General features: G+C 38.8%; 1 protein-coding gene across 1 annotated transcript in view; it reads right to left on the bottom strand.

Annotated features, from left to right (window-relative positions):
• LOC122787874 (granulocyte colony-stimulating factor receptor-like) overlaps positions 1 to 25,198 on the bottom strand; it is a 335,697-nt gene that overhangs the window by 250,456 nt on the left and 60,043 nt on the right. Inside the window, exons 3-4 of the mRNA XM_044054791.1 lie at positions 19,097 to 19,199; positions 9,091 to 9,208 (exon numbers count right to left, since the gene is read on the bottom strand). Of these exons, the coding sequence (XP_043910726.1) occupies positions 9,091 to 9,208; positions 19,097 to 19,199 (221 nt within the window). The remainder of the gene's footprint in view (positions 1 to 9,090; positions 9,209 to 19,096; positions 19,200 to 25,198) is intronic.

Raw genomic sequence — 25,198 nt, 5'->3', positions numbered from 1 at the left:
AATCAGCATAGTTGGGAATTATAAAAATTTTTACATTTGCAAATACACTGACCAAACCCTTTTGAAGGAACACTTCACACTTTTTTGGAAGGACTGAAACACATACCCACTACCAAGGGGGATGTGGCATAAACCATTCTAGATTTAAAATTGTATTTGAGAAAGTCAACTTGAATGTGTATTTTAAGGAACATGAGGGTAGTGATGAGGTGAGGATTAGGCACATAGGCCTGAAGAGAAGCAGTACTTTTAACCCACCCCTCACACCCAACGCTACATGTTTTTGAAAGTTGTTAACTGAGAATATTTACAATTATTTTAAAGGCAACAGCTTTCCCTCGAACATCACTAAAAATGAATGGGTGGTCTTGAATTCACTGAAGAATGATAGAGAAGTGAGGGTCATGAAACCCGATAAAGGGGGAGGTGTGTGTTTTTTTTTATATAAACACTGATGCATACATCAGTGCTATGATGAACCTTCTCTTCGATAAAGAGACATACACTCCTGTCTCGAAGAATAAGATTCTTATTGCATACCATAGAACTGACTCATATTTAGAAAAATATTTACTTAACAGGATTAATGTGGTTACTCACCAATTTCTGGTACAACACAACCCAGTCATTCCCAATTTATTTGGTATCCCCAAAATCCACAAATCTGTGGATAATCCACCTTTTAGGCCCATAGTCTCAGCAAGGTGTTCTAAAACTCACCCACTGGGCATTTATATAGACCACTGTGTGAAAGATGTAGTGTTCAACACCCCCCATTTGGTTAGGGACACGTGGGATTTTTGTGAAAGTTGAAACCAACTATTTGGAAAAGAGATTTGACTTTTCTGACTATAGATGTAAAAGATCTCTTTTTCCGTTATTCCAAAAACTGAAGGGATTAAATATTTTCAGGAAACACTAACTAACCGGTCCACCCTATCACACGATTCTGTGACTTTACTAGTGGAACGAATGGTGCTGGTACTTGAGAACAATTACATCCACTTTCAAGGTGAATTTTGCCAGAAAGTCATGGGAGTAGCTATGGGGGCAGCTTGTGGCCCCGTGGAGATGCAGTACATTTTTAATTGTCCTTTCTCAAAATTTTTATATTTATATGTCAGATTTTTGGATGACATCTTTATTTTGTGGGATGGAGACCCTGACAAGATCACTAATTTTATGGACTATCTCAATGGCTGTTCGCAATATTTTAAATTCACTTTTAGTTGGGGTAGGGACAGTATTAATTACCTTGATGTGACTGTCCCATTTTGTAGGAGATTTAAATCAAATATTTACAGGAAGGACACTTGGTGTAATAGCTATTTACATTACAACAGCTGTCACCCTCACTTTCAAAAGAGAAATTTGGTCCAAGGACAGGCTAGTCGGATAGCCAGAATGACATCAAATGGTGACGACTTGAGGGTGGAATTTCACAAGTTAAAGGAGATGCTTGTAAATAGGGGATACCCAAACAAATTTGTCATTGAACTTATTGAGTAAGTTGCCCATGGTTGGGGTACTAGATGCCCCCTTTTGGGTGTGGGTTTAGATAGAGTACTAATGATGCTAAGAAAAGGTTCGACAAGGTACATGTGATGGAATATAATCACTTTACAAAGCCAATGTGTGACATACTACAAACTAATTGGAGTATTTTTAAGGTTACTAAAGAACTCTATGAAATAGTGGGGAGTAGGCCCACATTTTCATACAGAACTGGTTAGAACTTTAACTTTTAGAGGTAGAAGTACCTAAAAGGGATGAAACAGGAAAGGGAACTACACCTTGTGGAATGTGCAGCTATTGTTCCCACATAAGAACAGAGAGTCTGACACTAGAAAATGGGTTGGGAAGTAAAATTTCTTTTAAGAAGGGAAATTGTGGGACGAATAAGGTGGCTTATTTACCAAGTGTGGAAGTTGTTCCTGCTTCAATATAGAAAAAACTGAAAGGGCTCTTAAAAACAGAATTTATGAACACCTTTATGATACAAGGACAAAGAAAGACACTAGTGCCTTACACAAACATTCTTTACAGTGTCTAAATTGTGTCAGTTTTGACTTTGGTATTCTTGATATTGTCAAAAAGAATCCAATAGGTGGAGACTGGAAGTTAACCCTTCCACAAAGAGAACTTATATGACAACTTAGGTTAAGAGCTACCTCACCCCCAGGTCTGAACGAATGTGTGTCAGTTAGAGCTGCTACTATAGGAGAAGTTAGATGGGAGGGCTTGTTTAAATATATATATTTTTTAATATTTATATATATATATATATATATATATATATATATATATATATATATATATATATATATATATATATATATGTGTGTGTGTGTTCATTATTATTTTAACATTTTTTCATGGACTGACAACTAGTTTAAATATAAAAAAACTAACTAATTTTTTAATGTATTACACGAGGTTACTGTTGTTTCTTTAAGCTAGCACTAATTATGTAATTGATGAAATATGTAATTGGTGGGGGGTATTTAAAGAAACGATGTGGACGTATTGTTCATCTGATGAAGTCTTCTTGTTGAGACTAAAGCGCTCATTTCATTTTATCATTTCAATAAATTATTGTAGCTTTTTTGGTTGTGGCTGGAACCCTTCTTTCACCATAGAATAGGTGAGTCAGGACCATTCTCCTCATCTTACCTATTAAATGCAAACGTTTCTGGTCGGCTCCTGAGCCACTATTCAATTTAGGTCATCTGCAGCATGGTAAGGGCTTTACACAAAGCTGACTATGAACGAAATGTTAATAAAAAAAATTACATAACCAGAGATATGGAAAATTATACTGCATGACCTTTATAGTCAGTTGTTTGCAAATCATTTTAGAATATAAATACTTTTGCATGTCCTTTTCATTGTACATAAACACTTATAGCTACTTCTTTGGCAAAATTGTCCTCAGCAACTTCCTGGAGCGCCCAGTGTTTTTTTTAACTCTTCTCAACTGACTTCTGCTGCATAGCTCCTGCAAAGTTTTGTTGACCTGTTAACAGTTAGTTGCATATTTGTGCAATGCAACATTATACTGTAATAGTAAAATAATGCTGTCTCAGAGTTGCTGCAAACAATGCCTTCGTGTACTGCTCAATATGTAAACCAGTTGGGAATGTTGCTCCAAGCCTGGAGTGAACGCACAAAATCAAGGAATTTGGATGCTAGAACCAAGTCAAATCCAAAATAGGTAATCAGTCCTTCACTGTGAACATGATAATTTCAGTTGATTGCACCTCGAGTCCAGACGCTGTGCATTAACAATGTTATGAGTGTTCCAAAACACACAAACTGCACATTAAAGGCTGCTACAAAAGTTTGAGAACAGAGGCAAATGCTGTGTATTCAAAGCTGCTCAGAGTTCCAGATCAGATGCTAAGCATTTAGAGCTGTTATGAAGGTATATGGTCAAGGCTGTTATGCAAGTCTGAGGCCAAATGTAACTATTATAACAGTCTTTAATGTATTAGAGGACATGCTTTGTATTCAAGGTGGTTATGAGACTGCAGGGCAACATTCTGTGCATTCACTGGTGCTATGAGACTTCAGAGGGAACTTATGCATTTAAGGCTGTTATGGGTGGTCTTGCGAACCTACTGCCATTTCTGTACCACTGATATGAGACTGGGTGGATAATTGATTCAAGAATAATAAAGGTAAACATAGTGTCTTTAGATCACCGAGACCAGATCATGCATAGAATACTGTACACAGACTGACATCAAACCATACAACAAAGCAAATATCTACAAGGTGAAAGCCAGCTTGTTTGAAAACAGAAATGTTTAGAAGAGTGGAATCCAGTGAGCAGTATAAGTAAACACCATCCGTATACATTCCAACCCTGAGTAGGCCACTTAACCATACAATGTTCTGAAAAAAAGGTAATTGTGTGCAGGTAACATACCTTGTTAATAAAATAAAAACTACATGACAGTAAGGCACAAAACCTGGGGACATTTCTATCACTGCATAATCTTACAATAAGAATGCATTGCAGAAAGTAGTGGTAAGGATGTTTTTTTTTTTCTTGACAAGATCCTCGCCTTGCCTTCATATCCACCTTTAAGTGATGATCCACAGGAAAGGGGTCACCAGCAGAAAAAATGAAGTAATTCCTCATCTATATACATCTCTGGAGACCAGGCCAGAAATATTGTTTTTAACCCTGGAGAAGCAGAGAGTCTATCTCAGTATGAACAGGATTAGGACTGAAGCAGTGTGTGTGTGTGTGTCTGTGTGGGGGAAGATACTGGTAACTATGCAGAGAAAAGATAGAAAAACACACATTAGAAATCACCTTATACCTGTCTGCAGGACAGAAGGAGATAGGGGATATGGCATGACATTTAAATACTTAAATTAAATTAATGTTTACAGGAGGGAGAATGGTGGCAATCACATGAACAGATCTTCTGTTACCAGTGATCATGGCAATAAACCCTCTTGTTTGGCAGTGTTATGAAGCCATCAGCAAGATTCATAGCATATACAGCACTGAGTAACCAGAATGCCTTGCACAGAAATTTGAGACAGCAATGCAGTTTAAACATGCATAGGACAGGCTCATCATTATCCATTCATCAAACACCACTTTATGTAATTTTTCCACATGGTGTCGGGGTGTCACTTCAGTGACAATCATCTAGAGTCAAGGTTTTACACCGCCGGGTGGCTAGCCCAACAGCAATCATTCTTCCACACAACAAAATCACATGGACACTCATACCTATTGTCAATTTTGTGTCAAATCCAGCAACTGCATTTCTTTGGAATGTGGGAGGAAAGCGGAGCATCCGGAGGAAACCCATGGAATACAGGAAGGACATGGCGACTATGCACAGAAGGCACCCCAGCTGAAAATCGAGCCAGGGAACCTCTTACTGTGAGGTGACAACATAGTCCACTGCAACACTGTTCTACCCTCATTATACATATCAAACAGAGACTGTGCTAAAGCTAAATTAAGGTATCCTCAGGCATCCCAATGGACAACATACTTTCTTCCAGTTACTCACATAAGTTCTACTCATGGTTATAGCTTGCCATTTCTGTTTATTAGTAGGAGTTACTTTTCTGACTTGCTTACAAGTTTCATTGCCCCTTCAGAATCTCTGTCAATACACTATTGTTTTGTGACAATAATGCATTTGGAACCACTGAAAGAGTAATGCAACAGAAATTTGTAAATAGGAGCCTGATGTTTATGACCATTTGTTACTTCAGCATTAACTAGAGAACTGTTATGTATGAGAGCAGTTGGAAGTAGAGAAAACAACAAGTAATTTGTGTTTCTAACTTGTAAAATTAGGACAAAAGCAAAATGTCTACATTGGTCTCTGGAACAATTACCAGTAAAACGTCTAGCAATTCTTATACAACTCACATATGTTGACCTTAAGACGGAAATTCGTTAGATGATTCAGTATTTGCAAAAAAACACAGTGAGCTGTTAAACCTGGTACAGTTGTGATACATGCTTTGGAGATATGCACTGCAGTTCTTGAATAATTAGTGTGACAAAACAGTATTCATATTTATTGACAGCTTACAACAAGTGATGTCAAAGCTGCACAGTGACAGCAGTGACCCTGCATTTACCCAGATTATGCAAAAGCTGGTGAAAAAAATTAAGAGTCTGCAACAAGCTTCACCACTGAACTGCATTTGTGCACAATTTGGTGCCAACCACACTCTGTGTCGAACCCTGCACCCTATGTGTTGTGATAATCAAAACCATTATGAACCTGCGATCAAATCTTGTTAAAACTGTAATTGCATCTATCATCTTCTCCCTTGTTTCTAGAAAGCTAAGTCTAGCCCAATATGCATTATCTGTGCTTCAGGATGCATCACTAACACATGAGTTAGAAAAACGCATTGAAAAAAATGTGAGAAGTCATGTTTGTTAGGCAGCCTCCATGGATATTACAAGTATTACAATAAGATCTTCATCTGTAAATATGTTTGTAATTAATTGCTATGTTAAATTGTTAATTGCTATGTAATCCAATGCAACTACTGTCTGTTGTGGAGCTTTTCTCCCCGGGCCTCCGCTGAAAATGGACCTACGTCCAGTCGGACACTCCCGATCAACAAATGTAAATAAATAAAATAAATAAGATTTCAATTAACAAGTACATGAAAGGACATTACAGAACCACAGGCAAATGAAAATTTTGCAGGACATCTCTTACAACAAATTCTCAATGCATTGTCTACCATTCAGAAAACTGAGTCAACAGAAAGTTGATCATATGGTCAACTTTCCAAAATGTCAAAAGATTTTGAACGGAGATCGCAGTACAGTGGGGAATCAGGGAATTTACCCTTTTCCCCACTGCAGTGTGGTCTCAGTGTTGGTATATATAAAATGCAGGGGGTGTGGGTTGCAAGGGGCCAAAAACATAAATTTTTATTGTTTTCTATTCTTCGTTTTTTTGCAAAGTCAATCACATGGTCTCAACCATATGACATTTACCTTTTGATTGAGTCGATCTTCTGAAGTAGATCTGTATTTTATACATTTTATTTAATATTTGTTAGCTGGGGTAGTCTGACTGGGTGATGAGCCCATTTTTCGGTGGAGTCTCAGGGAGAAAAGCTGCATGGACAATATTACAATATTTGTAAAAGGACAAAACAGAAATTATGATCATGAATGTATCTCATATATATATATATATATATATATATATATATATATATATATATATATATATATATATACACACACACACACACACACACACACACACACACACACACACACACGCGCACACATTAAAACACAACACACGATAAATATACTGTTATGTCCCTTTTCACTGACTGATCTAGTGCTATTATTTCCTTATTGTATAACAGCTGGGTCTATTATGTTGTGTGCTGCACTAATAGAACACTCTACAAATACATGCTTGGTATAGACTTCCCTCTCTTTTTAAATGCATCTCCTTAAAGGTGTGCATGACTAGGGAAGGCACCTTGTGATCACTTGCTTAGTATTGCTCCTATGCTCTGCGTCTTTCTCTGTGATGAGAATCTAGGATGCATAAAGGTAAACCGGTCCACCTCATACATGTAGTCTGTCTAGTCTTTCTGCATTAATAGAGGGCATAATGTAAAGATTTACATATTCAGGACTATTTCTTTTTTATTTAATTTCATTGACAAGTTCCTGATACATATTTGAATTCCTTCACAAGGAGACCATTTCAATACACGTTATCATGTGTTTAAAATATTTCATTACCCTAATTTTCTTTCTGCCAGTTCCACAACATGGCTCCTATCATTAATCATGGATTCTCAGCTCCTTGTACCTTGTTCACCCTTTGTAACGCCACAATCCTAGAAGTCACACATCCAAGGTTTCAGCCTTTCCTTATGTGATCTGTGGTATAACTCCTCTACAAATTTGTCCTTTTGGGGACTAACCTCAAACTTTCTTTGCTCTTCTTTAGTGCATAAAGAAAGGCCAAATTCTAACACTGAAATCATATACTACTTGACCCAGCTGCAACCCATCCTTCATGCTGAAAATACAGTATTCTACCTGAAATTTCCAACTGCTAAAAAATTGTGCCTAAACATGAAAAAAGTGAGCAGGTGAATGTCAGTGGAGGCAGGTTCAAAAGGACTTGCATAGAGAGGGGGTAGCATCTGAATACAGTGTTGTACCAGATAGACTGCAGGTCAACAACGATATTCCTAAGTGGCTATGATCTAGTGGAGAAGGGCAAAGCAGTTGGATGCCAAGGAGACAGTTTGGGTCATTATGGTTAATCACGCTATGAGGACACCTGCAGAAAATACTATTTTACCATCTGATCCAACATTTCCATATCTTTAAATGAGGCACTTTTATTAAATTTATTCATGTATTAGTTTTCCAAACTAAAAGTCTGGGCACTTGTGGAGCCTGTTGCATGTGATTACTGCTTCATGTTAAGTTTTACAGAACTGATAATTTCCCTGTATGGTGATCTACAGAATTATTTATCCAAATTCATATTACCTGTTAACATTTTATAGCCATTACCATACTCTTTCTTCACTGCATTCAGTATTGCAGTATAAACAGAAGTTGTAATGTGGTTATTTGTCGGTCAGATAAAGGAACTGAACAATGGATCCTTTCTATCCATGATTCAAGCTAGAAGCAGCAGGAAAATCGATTTCGTATCATGCAAAATATCGAAGTTGTAATCATATATTCTTGTCGCTGCAATGTCATTTAGTATTTACCCCAATGAAACACAGGTGTCCAAGAATGAATTTATGAAATGATGGAATGATTACAATCAGGGTTAAAAATAACCTATGGATACAAGGAGTCCAATGTCCCTGCATGGGTGGTGATGGGGAGGGTGAAGCCCACCAGAGTGAACAGCTGCCAAAAAATATCTTAAATGCTGTTTAGAGTTTTGGTCTAGGAAGTCTGTCTTTTAGAGTTTTGAAATCTGAAACAAATGCCTACAGACATATATAAATACTAATTCAGTGCTTACTAAGGTAACCAATGGCACTGGAAAAGGGTCCTGCACTCCAAAGAAGGGCAGCCAAGTTCAATACAGGAGCATAATTAGGGGAAAGCACACATAAAGAGAAGATGGATGACACCTTCTACCACCAACTTTGTCACCTTGGGTATAGAACTTGCAAGTCTATCCCATGATTAGCTTAACCTCTTAAGTTACACTATGTAAAACTGTCCAGCATAAAGAACCATTAATAAATACTGTAATATTAGTTAGCTACTTTGTGGATATGTAACAATTAGTAAGTAATTATAGGTCAGCAGCATATGCCTGTCACAATGATATAACTGATTCCAGCCTATAAAATGTAGAGAAAATCGGACAAGACTTTCATTGCATTTATAGCTTAGCTGGCTGATAAATGCAATCACAGTAACACTGCAGATGGTTAACAGTTTCTGTTGTATTCTTTAATGGATAAATACTGAATGATGAGAGCAGAGCAACTAATTCATCTATGTAATTAATAAAGTAACAGAAAGCACTCCATCTGTAATGGTAAGACTCATTGGTAAATACTCACTCGGTTACGCTCAGTGTATAGTTTGCAACTACATGGTCTTCTAGAATTGGATTCCAAAAGCAATTGATTGTGCGGAGCAAGGTGGTGAAACAAGACACTGGGGATTCTGTAGGATTAACTGCAAAGAAAAATAGGTTATTCATGTATGTCATTAAAACATCTAGATACTCTGCAAAACTTAAGCACACTTCCAGTACTCAATATTCAAAAGAACGCAACTGGCTTCTCTAAGTATAGACAGCATTCTATGATTTCAGCTTGACCTTAAAAAATATGAGTGCTGATGAAGAATTTAAAGCAAGGCATAAACCATTTATCTAATTAATAGGTTCTCTCTGCTTTCTAAGAATGTCATTTGCATTCTTCTTCTAGCCTTTTTTAATTGCAGTCAGAAATACATCCCACAAAATATATACTGAATGCAGAAATTCGAAAGACGTATGCAAGCATACTAGAAGGCAGCAAGAATTCGTTTTATGTATTTTAATATAAAATCCTTCCAGTATACATTTATCATCCCCCACATTCCTTCCTCACTTACAGTAGGTGTGTGCGTGTGTGTGTGTGTTCCTAATCCTGCATTTAGTTGTAAAAACCATACATGAAAATGACCACATATAATCCCTGAATAGTTTTGTCATCCATGCAATAGTATTCCAAGTAAATACTATCAATTACATTCATGATTAATGAAATTACTGTACTCTATACCTGCCCAATACTTTGTTTACTGTATATGTTTCATACTACTGTTTAGCTATATTTAATCCTTTACATTCGCACCAGAGTGAATATGGTATTACCTCAGAATGTAGTACTAGTCTCAAAAGACAAATATATAAATACATTTACATTTTTCAATAGTGCCATAAAACAAATTACTGACAGCTATGTTTAATACGTTCATAGAGGGGGGTGTCCTCCATACCCTCACAAATGCAGTGATATCTTTGTTTTCTGTATTTCCTTTCCCTCTATTGTTGCATAAGTGATGGTGAAATTCAAAAGTAAAAGCAGTTACCCTTCCATTCAAATGGTCATACTCAAGTATTCTACTGTGCATAGCCTTACAAAACCTCTATCTTAAGAGATCTTCCAGCACAAGGTATTTTCCCTCAACTATAACTTACCATCCCCTTGCCAAGGGGGAGGGGCGACTGCCCACTCCCTAACACCTTACAATGTATGCCTCCCTCTATCCCTTTTACCTGCAGATACACAAGTGCCCTTAATCACAAACAGCCTTCTGGGTATATATGGTTACCTACACCCATACAGGAATGCATCCACCCATACATCCTCAACTCCTTTTTCCCATTTTGCACATGGGGTTGCTGTGTCACTTCAATGGTGGCAATCATCTTGAGCCAAGATTTATACTGCTGGGTGGCTAGTCCTGCAATGGTAGCTCATTCTTACCACTCACTCGCAGCTATGGCCAATTTAGAGTGCCCAATCCATCTACTGCATGTCTTTGTAATGTGGAAGGAAACCGGAGCACCTGGAGGAAACTCAGATGACCACACAGAGGACATGCAGACTCTGCACAGAAGGCACTCCAGCCAAGAATAGAACCAGACAACCTCTTGCTGTGAGGTGACAACGCTAACCGCTGCACCACTGCGGCTGCCCAGGAATGTACAACTACCCATTATCCTGTCATACCCAAGAATACAGACCTGTCCCATCCCATAACATCTAGGAATAAAAAAATTTGTTTCAGTAACAATTTGCAACAGGTAATGTGTCAAACTAAGGCCACTAATGCAACCATGATCAGCCTTGTACATCTGAATTACTGTCAACATCCTGCACTTATATTTTATCGAGGCAGTAAAGATAATACCACATAGTAAAAGGGATGAAGATGCAATCCCTTCAGTGTAGCATTATTAGTGAGTTTGCTTTGTAAACTCTACTAAGTGCAAGCTGGCAAAAGGAATTTGATACATTTTACTTCTGAGTGAGGTTCCTTTGGAGAAGCATTGTCGGTAAATGCAATTTCAACATTAACTTTCTCAAGAAATACAAATGGAGCAGATACATGCTTACACACTTCTGGGAATAAATTGATGCCCTGTCTCACACCTAAGAACACCTGTTTGCACTACCCCTCACAACAACAAACTCATGTCTATTCCCTAGTCTAGGAATACATGGCTACCCACTCTTAGTTCATTGGAAAATATGTTTCTCCCCCACACCTTGGAATACACAAGTCAACACCATTACTAAAGTCAGTCTTCAAAACTAAAAAAAGACCCTCTTTTAGTGGTAACAAAATACAATTATGACGACAAAAAATGTCTGAACAAGTAAAACAGATGAATGTGCTACCAGTATGAAATTAATAAGAAATTTTAGAGTAATGACTGTAGGGAAAAATTATACCTGCAGTGCATGATTGAAATTTCATATAGTCCCCCTTAAAACTATTCATTTTCCTCTAGCAGCACTTTCAAAAATTATATACAATGCAGGAAAATACACAGTGACAAAGAGTTTCAGTATAACTAGCATTATCCCCCCCCCACACACACACACAATGCTGTGCATGTGAAGGCACGCACAAACAACTAATGTGAACATGCAAAATAAATATAAAAAACTGCAAAATTACAATTATAATGGATGTCTGACATGCGCTGGGGGGCACACACCACCAAATTAGAAAAAAAAGAAAAAAAAACAATCATATGGAATGAGGTAGCTTTCCTTTAGAATGAGCTTATAAGCTAATAGCTAGTTAAAGATATGGGCAAGTCACGTCCTTTAGGACTGCATACCTGAAGCATCTGGCTTGGTCACCTGCAAGGATCTTACAGGGATTAAACACTAGCCTGGTATAAATCCTCTTGACAGCTCACACCAGTAATGCAAATGACTCCATGATCCAGAGGAATAAACCCTGACTGCACCTTGGATGACAAGTGTTTCATCAGTGGCATGGGTGCTGAATGGACTAGACATGTGAGGAATGGAGTAAGCAACTGATGACGCTTCACCCATACTGGGGGCAGCTTGGCTGACTGCACTGGTGATACCTGCAGAATGCAGTTGTATTGCTACAGCAAGAGCAGCCTAGAGTGCCTCTGCGCGAGCATTGTGCCACTTGCTGGGAGGTTGTGTATGCCCAACAAGTAAGCGCACACCTCCTGTGTTATCTAGAGATGACCTCACAAAGCTGTTTCTGGAGTTAGTGCTAGAATAGCCCATGGGATATGTAGACTGTCCCACTCCTTAAAATCCAACTCTCACCTCCATCACAGAACGAAATGGCCAGAGGGCTCCCACTCTGATGGAAGAATGGATGGTCATTTTAGTTCAGGAAGTGAAGCCATTAATCAACCATACACAAAAAAGCAATGTAAATGTCAATAGAACCACAGATAAAGGATGATTATGCCTGGCTACAATGACCATCAAAAAGGTTGAGCTGAATTAGGCCTTGAAATGGTGTAAAGGAGGCAATGGCAAACTTAGACAGTTGAGGACTATTTCAGCAATAAAATATTTGCAGCACAGTATTAAGAAGAAGTCAGTAACACAAAAAGCAATATAATAGAGAAGCATTTATGGAAAAAAAAAAAAGTTAAAAAATAAAGCTGCACTGCTCAGGGACTGAGTAAGTAGTATTTCACAGAATCTACCACCAAAGGTGGAGGAGTCACAGATCTGCTCTTTCCAAGGCTCTTCTGATTTAACTGCCATATGAAGAAAATGTGTCTCACTTTCTTCACAGGTGATAAGCTTACTAAAAACAGAGCAGCATTTTGCCCGATACCTTAATGATCCAAGATTTATATTGTGCAAGAATATAGAATACACTATGAATGAACAACTCTGAGATTGATTAACAAAGAAAATAAATAAGCCTGGCTTATTTAAAACTGATACAGAAACACCAAATGCTATACATTTTGTCTAATTTGAAGGTATCAGAAGCAGTAAAAACATAATTTATTGGTATTTTCTTCACTCAGTGAGGAATAAAATGCATTCTATTAAGTATAACATCTCCTGCCATAAAAACAAGTAATGCACTGGCAGATTTCTTCTATGTTATGTAGTACAGACCAGCTATTTAGTAATCCTGCAAGGTGACCTTTGGAATGTTTAATACAAGTGATCTGAATAGTAATCCTGCAAGGTAATTTATGGAACGTTTGATACAAGTGACCTGAATATGGGCTTTCTGGGTAATCTGACCATGTCCAGTAACTCCCCAAAACATCTGCAAGCTTTAAACAAACAGCAATAATGCAGGAGACTTCTCCATTTCATAAGAGAGCAGCAGTCTCTGCCCCCCCCTTGCTCACCCCTGCATCTCAATCCATTATTAGCATAACTTATTGGCTAGTCACCTCTGCGGAGTATGTAGATATCAGGTCTACATTAATTCATCAAAATTTCACTTCAGCGTTCATCGACCAAAAAACATCAAACATGCACTTCATCGAAATTTCACATCAGTGAAGGATTTACACAGGGAAAGGAAATAGTTGGCCAACATGAGGATATTTACCCTTTTCCCCACTGCAGTGCGATCTCGGAGTTGGTATATATAGTTAGAGAGGGTGTGGGGGAGGGTGCAGCCCCCCCCCCCACCTGGATGGGTTTAAAATACTTTGGTGTGTGTTATGGGGAAATGTTGGGCAAGTAGTTACTGTCCTCGTGTAACATATTCAGTGAAGTGAACGTTCGATGATTTTTGTTCGATGAACAGAGGTTTGTTGAAATAGACCTTCGAAAAACTAATATAGACCACTTAGATTTCATCAATCTGGAGTCAGTTCCTATGCAATTATCTAAACTGAGCCTTGAGGAACAGAGGTTTATAGTTCAGGAATAAGCTGGTGTTCTGATCAGGAGTGTGCAGTAAAAATGTGAATTGGTAGACCTATGTTACCACTCACAAGAATGCTGCAGGTACTGTATTACAAATAATCACTTCTGCATAATCAGTTGATCTCTTCTTGAGGACTGCAAGTGTCTGACACTGCAATTTGAAAATGCAGTTTATATCTAGATATTGCTAATGTCTGTTCAATTAAAAATTATTTGGCAGCTAACGAACAGGCTTATGTCACTATGCCGAGATCAAAGTAAAATTGACTTGCAACATATTTAATTAGAAACCTTGTCATGCGAGGACACAGCCCATAGCAATATAGAACTGTTTGGTATAACATTTTTCTATCATATTCCAGATGTTTAAATGAAAGTAATACAAATAATAAAACTATTTGCATTATTTTTAGTGTTTTTAATTTGCTTAGGAATTTCCAGACTTTTACTAGGAAATATTCTACAGATAAAGTTCACATACATATCAGACTAAGTTTTTTTCATCTTTGCCCTGTTTTTGAACTTGAGTTAACATTATCCAAGCCCCATGAGATATTCTTCCATCATTGAAATGGTATTGGATAAGTTAGACAGACCCAGGATTGTCATGTGCCAGTTCATACCAATCAGATGCTACACTGAGGAGGATTAGGACAAATTCATTTGCATTACCAGTTCTCAAGCCCATCTGTCTTTCATCTGACATTAATTCATTGCAGTCATGGTGTCTGGCAATGCCTGAACAGGTCTCATAATTGTGGGCAGATGTTCCCACTACACAGGCCCACTGCATTCCACTGTCACATGCACTGCTCACCCCACACCACCTAGAAGTGTCCCCCCAATCCAGGGGTTATATATACTTAGATTGACATAGTAACTGACAGAATGCCAATGTATTGTCCATTTTGTAAGGGCAGGATCTTTGTCTCGACTCCACCTTACTTAAAATAGCTTAATCTCATGTTATATCATTATGAATGGTGGGCAACTTCTTTGGGGGCTGGCCCTTTCTCCCACAGGCCAACAGTTGTCATTTTGAATAATTTTAACCCAACAAAATACACCTCTCAGAAAACAAAGTGAAGCAACAAAAACATGCCCAGTTTCAAGTCTGTTATCAAAGTTAGGCCAGTTGGCAAGGGGTAAAAATCAATGTTAACATCATTGTCAAAACTGTATCAGGTGAACAAGGAATAGTAAACAAATATTGGTACCAAGAGGCAATAACAGAATAAAAGAAACAAAGGAGTAGAAGATTACACCATGTGGTGTCAGGAGCCCAAATAGCTGAATACTCCAAACACATGTGGTACTGGGCAAGAAAGACATTGCAGGCATAAAAGAAACATGGGTTACATTAGGTAAGGACTGGGAACTGCTGCTACCATGATTCCCAGGTTATACAAAGGCTATGGAGAGAGCTTGATAAAGGGGTAGTGCGTGCTCTGGGGAATAAATTATACTGAGCGGGTAGTGTGTGCTCTGGGGAATAAATTATACTGAGGGGGTAGTGCATGCTCTGGGGAATAAATTAATCTGAGGGGGTAGTGCGTGCTATGGGGAATAAATTATACTGAGGGGGTAGTGCGTGCTCTGGGGAATAAATTATACTGAGGGGGTAGTGCATGCTCTGGGGAATAAATTATACTGAGGGGGTAGAGCATGCTCTAGGGAATAAATTATACTGAGGGGGCTAGTGCGTGCTCTGGGGAATAAATTATACTGAGGGGGTTGTGCGTGCTCTGGGGAATAAATTATACTGAGGGGGTTGTGCGTGCTCTGGGGAATAAATTATACTGAGGGGGTAGTGCATGCTCTGGGGAATAAATTATACTGAGCGGGTAGTGCGTGCTCTGGGGAATAAATTATACTGAGGGGCTAGTGAGTGCTCTGGGGAATAAATTATACTGAGGGGATTGTGCATGCTCCGAGGAATAAATTATACTGAAGGGGTGTGCGTGTTCAGTGAATAAATTATACTAATGGGGTAGTGCGTGCTCTGGGGAATAAATATTGAAGGGGGAGTGCGTGTTCAGTGAATAAATTATACTGATGGGGTAGTGCATGCTCTGGGGAATAAGTTATACTATAAAGAGATTGAAGAGGGGCAAGTATATGGGTAAAAAACTCCTGTGATGTCCTTAGGACTGGAAGATGGAGGCAGTAGATCCTTTGTGGTTAGCTGTGGCACAAAGTAGATATACGGAATAATGACATGACCAAGAGATGAAATAAAAAATTTACAATGTAAATAATAATAATGGCATTACCAGGTACACAAGCCAAGATTTTTAAACTAACAACCTCTCTCCCATCCCTCCCTCATGAATATTATCCCTCCCTCATGAATATTTTTGAGCAGCATACTATTTCACTTAAGAAGTGATGGGTTTAAGTCAAAACTCATTTAGTTAGCCAGACGTTCTGTAAACAAGCTATTTAACTCCTCTCCGGTGGAGCTCAGGAAGTTTGCACTGTAACTTCTAGTGGGCGGAGTCGAAACCTTTTGACATAATCAAATTGTGTCCTCACATTTCAAACATATGTTCATATCTCTGCAACCATAATGGTTATGAAAGAAGTATAAATGGCAAACTCTTCATCACAAACTATTTTTACAGTTGCAGTATTCTTTAGGTACTAGGTCTTGAACTGAATTTTATAACTCACAGTTAACACAGTAAGTAATACTTTTGCAATATTTTGTAAACTTACAATGTCTCAGCAACCATTGAAGTTGCACACACACTGTCAGCAGCATTTTATTCATCTAGCTGAGTTTTCATATGAGGCTAAGGACTTCTGTCTGTGTTACTTGGTTGTTGAGATATTTAGAAAAATGTGGAAATGATATCTATATAAATTAATATCATAAAAACAACTGCTAATATCTCTTTACCTGTAATAGACAGAGGTCAAATATTACTGCACTTGAGTCTGCCATTATGTAAGTTTTAAGATGAAATTTTAAAACCTTGTACATAGTTGTTGTTGTGTCTTTCGGCTTTTCCCGGTTAGGGGTCGCCACAGCGGAACTCCGGTCCGCTAATGATTGGCAGTATATTTTTACGTGCCAAGTTGCCAGCCCTGACGCACAACCTTCAATGGAGTGGTTTTGGAATTATTGATGCAAATACAAACAAGCAATATTTGATGCCTAGAAGTGTCAGGAGTTAACTGCAGGTGTCCTGGAGGTGTCACTCTGATGTAATGAGTTAATATAATTTAACTTAACAGAAATTAAATGATGATAAACACTCTGCAACTTCTTTATTTAAATTCTTGCAGATCTTATTGCATAAATTAAAAATTATATATATCAAGTGCACTCCATTGCATACATGGTATATGCCTTCATGTGCCCTTGTGTGAGATCTTAGTCTTCTGAGGAAAAATCAGAAAGCTGTCCAATTGGAAAACTGGAAAGTGCTCAGCTCTATAGTCAAGAAGGAAAGTAAATTAGGGAGAACCTTGTTGGAAGCCAGAATTGAACAAAAGGTAAGAACCCAAACAAGGAAAATAAATCTCAATGATACAGTCATCAAGAACTAAGAGGAGAACTGAAGAGTTGGAACCATTTGAAATAGATTGAGGGTCTGTGTGGTACAAGACCTTTGTAAGATGAATGAGAAAGGAAACCAGGACAAAGGTTTTGGATTACAGAGTAGACTTCAAGCTGTTAGTAAGCATACTGCTGCATGAAAATGTGGCAGCACATATGAGAGAAGAGCTGTGGAGGTTCATTTAGGAAAGAGTGTAAAGGATTAAGGTCACCAACTGTCATAAGAATGACGTGAAGGAAAAGCAGGAAGGTCACTGTTTGTAATACAAGCAATGCAGACCTTTGGCCATAATACCACTCTAACCTGTTATCACACTCTGAAGTCCTTAAAAGTGTACACATCTCTTACAATTCAATATATAATTCCTGGGTTTGTTTATTCAGCTGTCAGGAAGCCTAGGCAGGATGAGTTTTTCTTTATCTTACAATAAACAGAATATCAGGCTATAGCTGACACTGCCATATTGCCCACAGTTTGGCCTAGCCACCTCATTTCTCTCAGAAATCTCATTGAAGCATTTTTTGGAGGCCACTTTTCCAACAAATGAATAGTGTCCAACTGTCAACTCAGATGATTAACATACAGCATGGAGTGTACTCTCTATCTACACATTTTCTTTCTTTTGGCATACTTGCATCTCAAATGCTTTTGCCATGTAATTTACAATAACCAAACAGCATAACGAAAATGGAAAATGTCAGTATATCTCAGATGGTGTACACCATGTTCCCCACAGTGCCTCCGAGATGGTGTACACCATGTTCCCTGCAGTGCCTCCAAGATGGTGTACACCATGTTCCCCGCAATGCCTCCAAGATGGTGTACACACGTTCCCCACAGTGCCTCCGAGATGGTGTACACCATGTTCCCCGCAGTGCCTCCGAGATGGTGTACACCATTGCTCCTTGCAGTACCTCCAAGATGGTGTACACCATTGCTCCCTGCAGTACATCTGAAATCACCATGTTCCCTGCAATACATTTGAAAGTGTACACTGTTTGCCTGCAGTACATTTGAGAATGTGTACACCATGTTCCCTGCAGTATATCTGGAATTGTGTATACTGCGTTCCCTGCAGGATTATACGTGCTGCAGCTGCTTCAAACGGTACTGCTCTAATGTAGCCTTTGAAATTAAATCTGTCTTCCTTTTGTGATCTTTTAGTTGTTGGGTCACATTTCTTTCAGCATTGCCCTGCTCTTTGCTGTAGATCTGCCCTTCTGTTTGTGGTCTGCTTAGTTGTTGCTTTACTTTCTTTTTATCACTGCCCTCTTCTTTGTTATTAGATCGGCTCATATGTTTGTAGTCTGTTTAGTTGCTGTTTTAATTTACTTTTAGCACTGTTCTGTTCCAGTGTACACTGGTCATCCATGTATCCTGTACCAGAGTTGTAGCTGCTCAGTATTGCTTGTCCTGCTCATTCAACATATTTGTGCTGACAAAGTGGTTAACATTTTGTCTCTCCCTGCATAACCATTAACAGAGGTAGAGAAAGGAGTGATTGCTCTTTATCACTGCTGGAAGGATAAGGAAACCATATAGCATTATTGTGGATATAATTTTAAACACTACAAAAGGTGATTTCCAGTTACCTGCTGAGGTGTGAATGAAGAGAAAGAGGAGGACGACAGTGTGATGTAGTAGGTCTTTCTGCTTCATCCTTTTCCGAGGCTTTACAGGCAGTGTCATTAGAACCTACATCCATGATATGTAAGAAACATTAAAATGTCAGAAATAACATCATATACTCAAAAGTCTATTCAGTCTTTGTATCTAGTCAAGAATAAGTTGATTCTAACCCTGGTTATAAAACAAAACAAAGAAATGGTAGCATAACACTCAGATTTTGCAGTCATTCATTTACAGCTATGAACACAAACTACTCTGATTAAAAAAAAAATGAATTTCCTCAAAAAAGTTAAATAATTATTACATCCTTTGCAAAGCCCAGCTGGGTTTAATTTAGGGATTGGAATTTTGCAAAATTTACACACAGATAATAGGAGAGACCAGCACGAATGTGAATGCAAGCATTAGAAGAAAAATACCCGAGAAACAATCATGTATTTCCTTCAAAATTATTACAAACCCTACAAAACCTAAACAGTGCAGTTCCATACACAAGGAACTCTGCAGGTTCAGCAATAGTTTAGAAATCATTGAAAAGTACTGCTAACAAAGACAGAATAGATCACAGGGAATCATTATCACAGACTTAGTTGAGGCAGTGGTAAGGAAAAACTGGCATGCATCACACAGAAGCATGTGTATGGACAATGGGAACAGTGCTGTGTGTCACAGAGCACTGGTATGGATTACTGACCAGAATGACCACAGACCATGAACAGATCATCAGGATATAATGTACATTGTTGTACCCTCTGCTCTATGGTACATTTAGCTCTCTCACATTTGATTATCTCAGTGAAGTGATGGTACTAGGGTTGTCAATCATAATTCTGAGCACACTAAGTACAATCTTCAGAATGGTAGAATAGTAGTAGTGAATCAAATGTGATCCTCTGAGTTGTGAAATAGTGAATATGGAGAATATATACTGACTCCAAGGCTTTGCTAGCTTGGAACATTCCCCCTACTCCAAAGTATAGTGACCTTGGAGTCTATGTATACCAATATCAGGATGCAGGGGGCTTACTCATCTTCCAAAACTTTTTTTTCCATCCTGTTGAAGCTTTGTTTTTTTTTATACATACATCTAGCAGGGATGTGGGCAGCACAGTTCCCTGGGTACTGGATGAAATGCCTCTGCAAAAATTCTACGTCTGTAACAATGAACTTTGGAACGCACCATTTTGGGACATGGACTTGCAAGTTAATTTTCATAATACCTGGGTACCTCCTGAAATTCTTAAAGTTATGACAGATAGCCAGCTCACAGACAGGAGCAACAGCATCCCTGACATGGCTCCTAATTAGACAGATCTGCGATAGGCACTGCCATGGACAACAGAAAGACATTGGTATGGATCTATAAAGGCTGCGAGACAGATCTTAGAAAGTTACTGCCATGGATCATGAAAAGACAGTGAGGAGAACAATAAAAAGTAGTGGCAAGTTTAAAAAAAAGACATTATTATAGTCCACAGTGCTGGCTGTAGAAAGTCTCACATGTTCGTAGGTTTATGGGTACACATAAGTACATTGGGAAAACTGAGAATTGCAAAAAACATTATTTTGACTCTAAAAAATATTTTAACAGTTACATTTTAATTAAACATATTCATATTTCTGCTTGAAAAAAAGAGGTTTACTATTACAATCTGGAATGGCACGGTCACAAAACTGGGAAGGCAGATGTTAGTGTGGACTGCAATGTCACTAGTACAGAGTATGAAAGGTCATTGGCATAGACTGTTAGAAGTCTTAGATGCACTGTAATGCCACTGATGCAGTTACTTAAGAAAACTTTTACATATTTCATGTTATCTAAGAATACAGTGTAATTTATAAGGAAAGGCAGAACAATCTTGCAATCACCAGAAAGTGCTGGATTAATCTGAAAACACTGCAGGTCAATGCACTGAGAATAGGTGCCAGAAACTGTGACAACACAAACAACATCTATCACCTCAAGGAAAGTGACAACTACAATAATAGCTGTTATGAGGGAGAACAGTTAAAGTCCAACAAGAAATCATTTAAATGCAAGCATACTTTGATGTTAGCTTCTCTATGTTTTCCAGTCATTTACATTTTTGTTTCTTGAACCATGCATTGAAGCACTTGGTTATCTAGAAAACTCTTGTCAAAGAAATTCCCGGGATGTTAAGCAAAACCTTCTAAAACGATACAGCACTCTAAAACATAATGTATTATCTGTACTTGTAAATTTCAGCGTAACAATTAAAATGCACTAATGCCAGAACAAATTGTGACTTTTATGAACATTTAGCAGTAGGAAAAAAAAAAAACAGGTAAAAATTAAAGGCAGGAATATAATTATCACAAAGTCTCTCTGCTCACTTTACAGATGAAGTAGCAATGAACTGCTCACAGGTCTGTTAAAAACGCCTACCAGGCACTCCAATGGAAAAGCATAAATTGACTTGCAATCAAGTGCTGATTACATTGATTTTTGGAATGTCTATATTTAAGGTTTGGATCTTTGCATTACTTTTTGCTTTTGGTCTTATATTACAGCTTGTTGTATTTAAAATTTAGTTTCACTGCAAAGGCTGTTTACTTGAAGTCTTAAAAGTTGTTGGCTAGCTTCAGTTAGGGAACATTGTTTTTGCATACACTGACAGAATAAGAATTAGGTCTAGCTAATTAGTGGGATGAGCTGAGAAAGTTTTCTTATTTAAGGTATTCACCTACATTCGTCTTCATCTACAAAATCTCAAATTTAAAACTGCTGCTTGACTGCATTGATTTTTTTATTTTTTCCCCACCTGCCTGTCCAATTTTTGTCCAGCTTTTAAACTCGACTTTTTATTTGACCACCTTACTGTAAATTAGACCTTGCAAGCCCCTCCAAGTGCTATTTCTAATGGACACTGATAGCTCAAACTGATAAGGCACTCCCATTAGACTATTAAAGCTAGAGTTCACTGGATCATATGAAGTTACTAGGGTAATGTCCCTAGGGCTCTTACAAGCCTAGCCAAGTTCTGCCCTTGTCTCCACGATCAGCACCTATTGTTCCTGTCCAAGAGAGAAACAAGTAGAACCACCAGGGTGAATTTATGGCTGCCCATCTAAGTGTCCAGACTGTGCTTGAAGAGGGCCAAAGAGGTGCTCTGCTTGACATGAATTGTGATTCTGTTCCACAGGTGCAGTAACCTCTGGGAGACAAACCTGTCTCTCCAACAGGTTTAATGTCACACCAGGTAAAGGCCTTTATAGAAAGTAACTCATGAGCCACTGGACTTACAGATGTGCAACATTTCCTATAAAGCAGAGCCAGAGACTGCCTTATACGCCAGGCAGAGATTGCCTCTGAGTAGTCTGTATGAAACAGATTAAAGTGACAGTGATTTCAGATCTACATAGGACAGATGAATACCTTGAATTATCCTTGTGTGAATGTTTTGTGAGCTCTCCAATTGCTGCAGGTGCCTGGAAAGGTATACATCAAAAGGGGTGTTACACTCAATTGGCCTGATGAGGGAAGAGTACAGGGAAGTTATAACTTCTTTTTCTCTGGTGGCAATGCCCTTACTTAGAAGATGAGCAATATATGCTCTTATAATGTCCTTCTTACCACTGTGGAGACATGGTGGTCAAAGATAAGGTTGCTGTCAACCTGTGTGCCCAGGTCTTTCACCACTGAGTGCATGCTTAGGGTGTTTCTATTTGATGTGGTAGTTAGCAGGAACATCGCTCTTACTGAAGGGGATAATACATTTTTTTGCACTGAGTTTAAGGCTGTGACTTTGGCACCAGTCATTTGTTTGCAAGACCCTCTTGTAGGATGTTGACATTGTTTGGAGATTCTATGACCGCTCCCAGCTTGCAGTTGTCAGCACTGTCAGACACAGAATTTTAGTTTTTGCTTGCACTTTGGAGAAAGATTCTAAATAGTAGTGGTCCCAGGACCGATCCCTCGGGAACACCACTGATTGCTGGTCTGCTGTTGGAGGTGGATTGCCCTATTTTGTCTGTATGAGTTCTATTGGTGAGCCATTTAGCAGCCCACCTAATGATATAAGGGTTGATACTTAGCTGGGTGAGTTTGTCAATAATGCCTGAGTGAGGAATAGTGTCAAAAGCCTTGGCCAAGTCCAGGTAGGCTGTTTTCCCCTTGTCCAGGGCTCTGGTGACCATCTGAAAGTCATCCATCAGGTTTACCAGGCATGATTCCCCCCTTGGCAAATCCAAACTGAGTAGTGTCAAGTGTTTGGAGATTACCTATATCTTTGTCAAAAAGGTCCATGATGATTCACTCCATGGCCTTACAGATAAGGCTAGTCATGCTAATAGGTCTGTAGTTTCCTGGATCAGTGGAAGCACCACCATTGTGCAAGGGAATAATGGTGGCCATTTCCCATTCAGCTGGAGTGAAGCCGGTGCTTAGACTACGACTGAAAAGAGAACAAATGATGTTGCTAATACTTGTTGGAGCCCATGTAGAATGTAGCCTGGGATGTCATCAGGTCCTATAGATGCTGTGTTTTTGGCCCTAGAGAGGGCATTTATGACCTGCTCACTAGAGATACAGGGGGGGGGGGGGGCAGGTGGAAAAAAATGTCATGGGGTATGTGGGGTGGGGACAGGGGAGTGAAGTTTTTACCGAACCGGTTGGCTAACAGGTTTGCTATGTCCTCAGGCTCAGTGCATGTGGTATCATTAACTACCAGTTCTGCACATATCTGGGTCTTACCTTTACAGATGTACCTAAACACCACCTGATGGCTGCCCTTATTTGAGAATGCAAATTTCGATTCATAGTTTGCTTTGGAGGACTTCACAATAAGTCTTATTTGCTTGTTTAAGCTGAGGAAGGAGTGTTTCCAGTTTAGGGCATGCTCCTCCCTGTTACTTTAGGACAACAATTTCTTCCTCTTATTGTAAAGCCTGTTAATGTCAGATGTCCACCTGGCAGATTTGCTCTTCCTTGAATAGCTTGTTTTGGTCCTATCAGGTACAGTCGCGTCAATGCAGTTATACAGGTGTTTGTAAAAAAGCATCAGTGTAGGACTCTGCATAGTTGCCAGTTCCATCTGAGAAGGAAGATGCAGTGTAGCTATTTATACCATCCCTCAGAAAGATATAATCTGCTTTGGAGAAGTTTGCTTGAGTTGCTGCTGGGGGGTGGTGGTGTGATAGTTACTTCGAATGTGACCGATTTGTGGTCAGATCTGACAATGGAAGACCTCAGTGCGGGTGCTACAGTGGTCCCCCATATTGGTAAGCACCAGGTTCAAGATGCTGGTGCCCATAGTTGGGGTGTCCACCAGCTAGTTCAGGGCATTGGAGTTAATGAACTTGAGGAACCTTTGGGCAAGTGAGTTTCAGCACTAGTAATTAACCCAGTCAATGAATGGTTAATTAAAATCACCCAGAACCATGGTGTTTGAATATATCTTGATGGATTTCAGTAGATCCAAGTAGGCAGAGTGGGTATCTTGATTCATGGAGGGGGGTCCTGTAGCTGGAAATGACCTGAATAGGTGTCCTACCAACAAGTTAGTTGCACCTGAAGCGTTTCCAGGGAATCATACTTTTTAATCAATCTGGGGGTGTATTATCTTTAATATTGATACACCACGTCCTTTAAATTTTCATGCCTTCCATTCGTGGTCTGAATGTGTGGTAGAAGGTGCAACCCAGTATGGCTAGGGTGCTGTCCACTGCCTTGAACCAGGTCTCCGTAACTGCACAGATGTCAGCGTCTTCCAAGGTAAGGACTGTTTCCAGTGAGTGCAGTTTCATGCTAAGACTCCTAGTGTTTTAGCAGCATAACCTTCAGTTAGCCTCCATTTCATATTATCCTTTTTCAACTAGTGGATAGTGAATATTTAGAGTGTTAATCTGAATTGTGTATTGTTATTTTCTGCTTTTTCTCTTGTTTTAATCAAAAGTTAACTGTTTGCATTTTTAACTTTGTCTGCGACCTTAGTCTTGTAATATCCCTCATAGCACTGGGATAATTGTGAGTTGCTGCAGCATCATTAATTTAATTTCTACTGCTATTTGCATTTTACTTGGTATGCGACCTTAATCTTGCAGTA

The sequence above is a fragment of the Protopterus annectens genome, chromosome 13.part0, assembly GCF_019279795.1.
Source record: "Protopterus annectens isolate FY-2018-M chromosome 13.part0, PAN1.0, whole genome shotgun sequence".
NCBI lineage: Eukaryota > Metazoa > Chordata > Ceratodontiformes > Protopteridae > Protopterus > Protopterus annectens.
The sequence above is the reverse complement of the archived record's forward strand: the minus strand, read 5'-3'. Positions and strand labels throughout refer to the sequence as shown.